At 43.2% G+C, this 2001-nt stretch overlaps 1 protein-coding gene across 1 annotated transcript; it reads left to right on the top strand.

Moving 5' to 3' along the window:
- Positions 1 to 280: 280 nt before the first annotated feature.
- LOC134310276 (C-C chemokine receptor type 5-like) lies at positions 281 to 1345 on the top strand. Its single transcript, XM_062991824.1, has one exon. It carries the CDS (start codon positions 446 to 448, stop codon positions 1343 to 1345), a length of 900 nt encoding a protein of 299 aa, XP_062847894.1. The 5' UTR covers positions 281 to 445.
- Positions 1346 to 2001: the final 656 nt, after the last annotated feature.

Genomic DNA, 2001 nt, shown 5'->3' with positions numbered 1-2001 from the left:
AAAGGTTGATTGGGCTTCATTGCCACTGTATAACAGTGACCTCTGCTGTCTGGTCAATGTGCCTGCACTCTGCCCGGCGGCTGAGTGATCGTCGGAGTGTGCACGTGATGGCCTCGGCTTTTGTCAGCCAGCGCCTGAGATAGAAATAGGGAGGAAAAAGTATATATTGCAAATTTGTCCTCATTAAATTACATATTATGCATTTGTTGTTATATAAAACTTACATTTTTATTTAAATAGTCACAAAAAACAGTAACTTTCTTCTTAAAGCAGTAAATTCTGTACTTTCTCTCTCTCTTTTAGCACCAGCCCTCTCTATGACTACTCTTATTATTTGTCAAATGGCACTGCTTATGGAAGTGAACCCTGTAACTACGAAGCCCATGCAAGCCGTTTTCTCCCAGTGCTCTACTCCCTGTTCTTTATAGTGGGGTTCCTGGGCAACATGCTGGTGTTGTGGGTGATTCTAATGGGTGTTAAGTTAAAAAGCATGACCGACGTGTGTCTTTTCAACTTGGCCGTGGCCGACCTTCTCCTGGTCTTCTCTTTACCGTTTCTGGCCCACTACGCCAGGGACTCCTGGGTTTTTGGTGGCGTTGTGTGCTTTTTGGTCCTTGGTGTGTATCATGTCGGCTTTTATGGTGGCATCTTCTTCATCGTGCTGATGAGCTTTGACAGATACTTGGCCATAGTCCACGCTGTGTTTGCAATGAGGGTTAGAACCAAAACAACAGGGATTTTAGCTAGTCTTGGGGTCTGGGTCGCTTCTGTCGCAGTGTCATTTCCTGAGCTGCGGTATCTTGGAATTATTGAGCATGAAGGCAAAACACTCTGTAGTGCTTATCCGAATGGAGGTGACCACAATGACATGAAGGTTATAGGATTATTTAAAATGAATATGTTGGGACTGCTGGTTCCCCTGGCCATCGTGGGGTATTGCTACACAATGGTGCTTCGGAGGCTCCTGACAGTCCGTTCCTCCAGGAAACAGGCGATCCGCCTTGTTGCCGTGGTAATGGTGGTGTTCTTCTGCTGCTGGACACCTTACAACATTGCAGCGTTCCTTAAAGCACTGGAACTCAAGAAAGTTCTGGATGCAAATTGTGAAATGAGCAAATCGATTCAGCTGATGCTGCAGGCCACTGAAGTCATAGCATACTCACACAGCTGCCTCAATCCCTTCCTCTATGTGTTTGTGGGGCGAAAGTTTAAGAACCACCTCACCAACCTTTTGCATCGGACACCATTCTCCAAACTGAAGCTCTTTAAGAGCTACATGATCCAAACCGCAGTGTCTGGACAGTCTCAAATCTCAAGCGTAGACGAACAGTTCACCAACCTTTGAATGGTAGTGGTGGAAATCTACAAAAAGAAAATATTGCTATAAATATATGCACTTTTAGTTAAGATGCACTTGTTATTGGGGTGTAATGATATGCAGATTTTCAGTACACACCAGGGCTAAATGTACTTTTGGTGGAATTTGGCTGCATTTAGCATGAAAAACTTTAAGCCTCTTTCTGTTATGCATATGTAAATAAGGGAAAGATATTAAAAGTGCATCACATTACACATTCTGATAAATTTACTAACGTTCAGCAGCTGTTTTATTTTTTTATTTTTTGTTTAAGATACTAGCCTCTTATTTCCTACTGAACCATTTAATGTAAATTAGATACATCGATCAGCCATAACATTAAAACCACCTCCTTGTTTCTATACTCACTGTCCATTTTATCAGCTCCACTTACCATATAGGAGCACTTTGTAGTTCTACAATTACTGACTGTAGTCCATCTGTTTCTCTGCATGCTTTGTTACCCCCCCTTCACCCTGCTCTTCAATGGTCAGGACCCCCACAGGACCACTACAGAGTAGGTATTATTTGGGTGTTGGGTCATTCTCAGCACTGCAGTGACACTGACATGGTGGTGGTGTGTTAGTGTGTGCTGTGCTGGTATAAGTGGATCAGATACAGCAGCGCTGCTGGAGTTTTTAAAT

This window comes from Trichomycterus rosablanca, chromosome 3, assembly GCF_030014385.1.
Source record: "Trichomycterus rosablanca isolate fTriRos1 chromosome 3, fTriRos1.hap1, whole genome shotgun sequence".
Classification (NCBI taxonomy): Eukaryota; Metazoa; Chordata; class Actinopteri; order Siluriformes; family Trichomycteridae; genus Trichomycterus; species Trichomycterus rosablanca.
Note: the sequence above shows the minus strand (reverse complement) of the source record. Positions and strands in the feature narration are given on the sequence as shown.

Excerpts from the sequence above, each read along its gene's own strand:
- LOC134310276 (XM_062991824.1), top strand. The coding sequence starts at position 446 with ATGCTGGTGTTGTGGGTGATTCTAATGGGTGTTAAGTTAAAAAGCATG.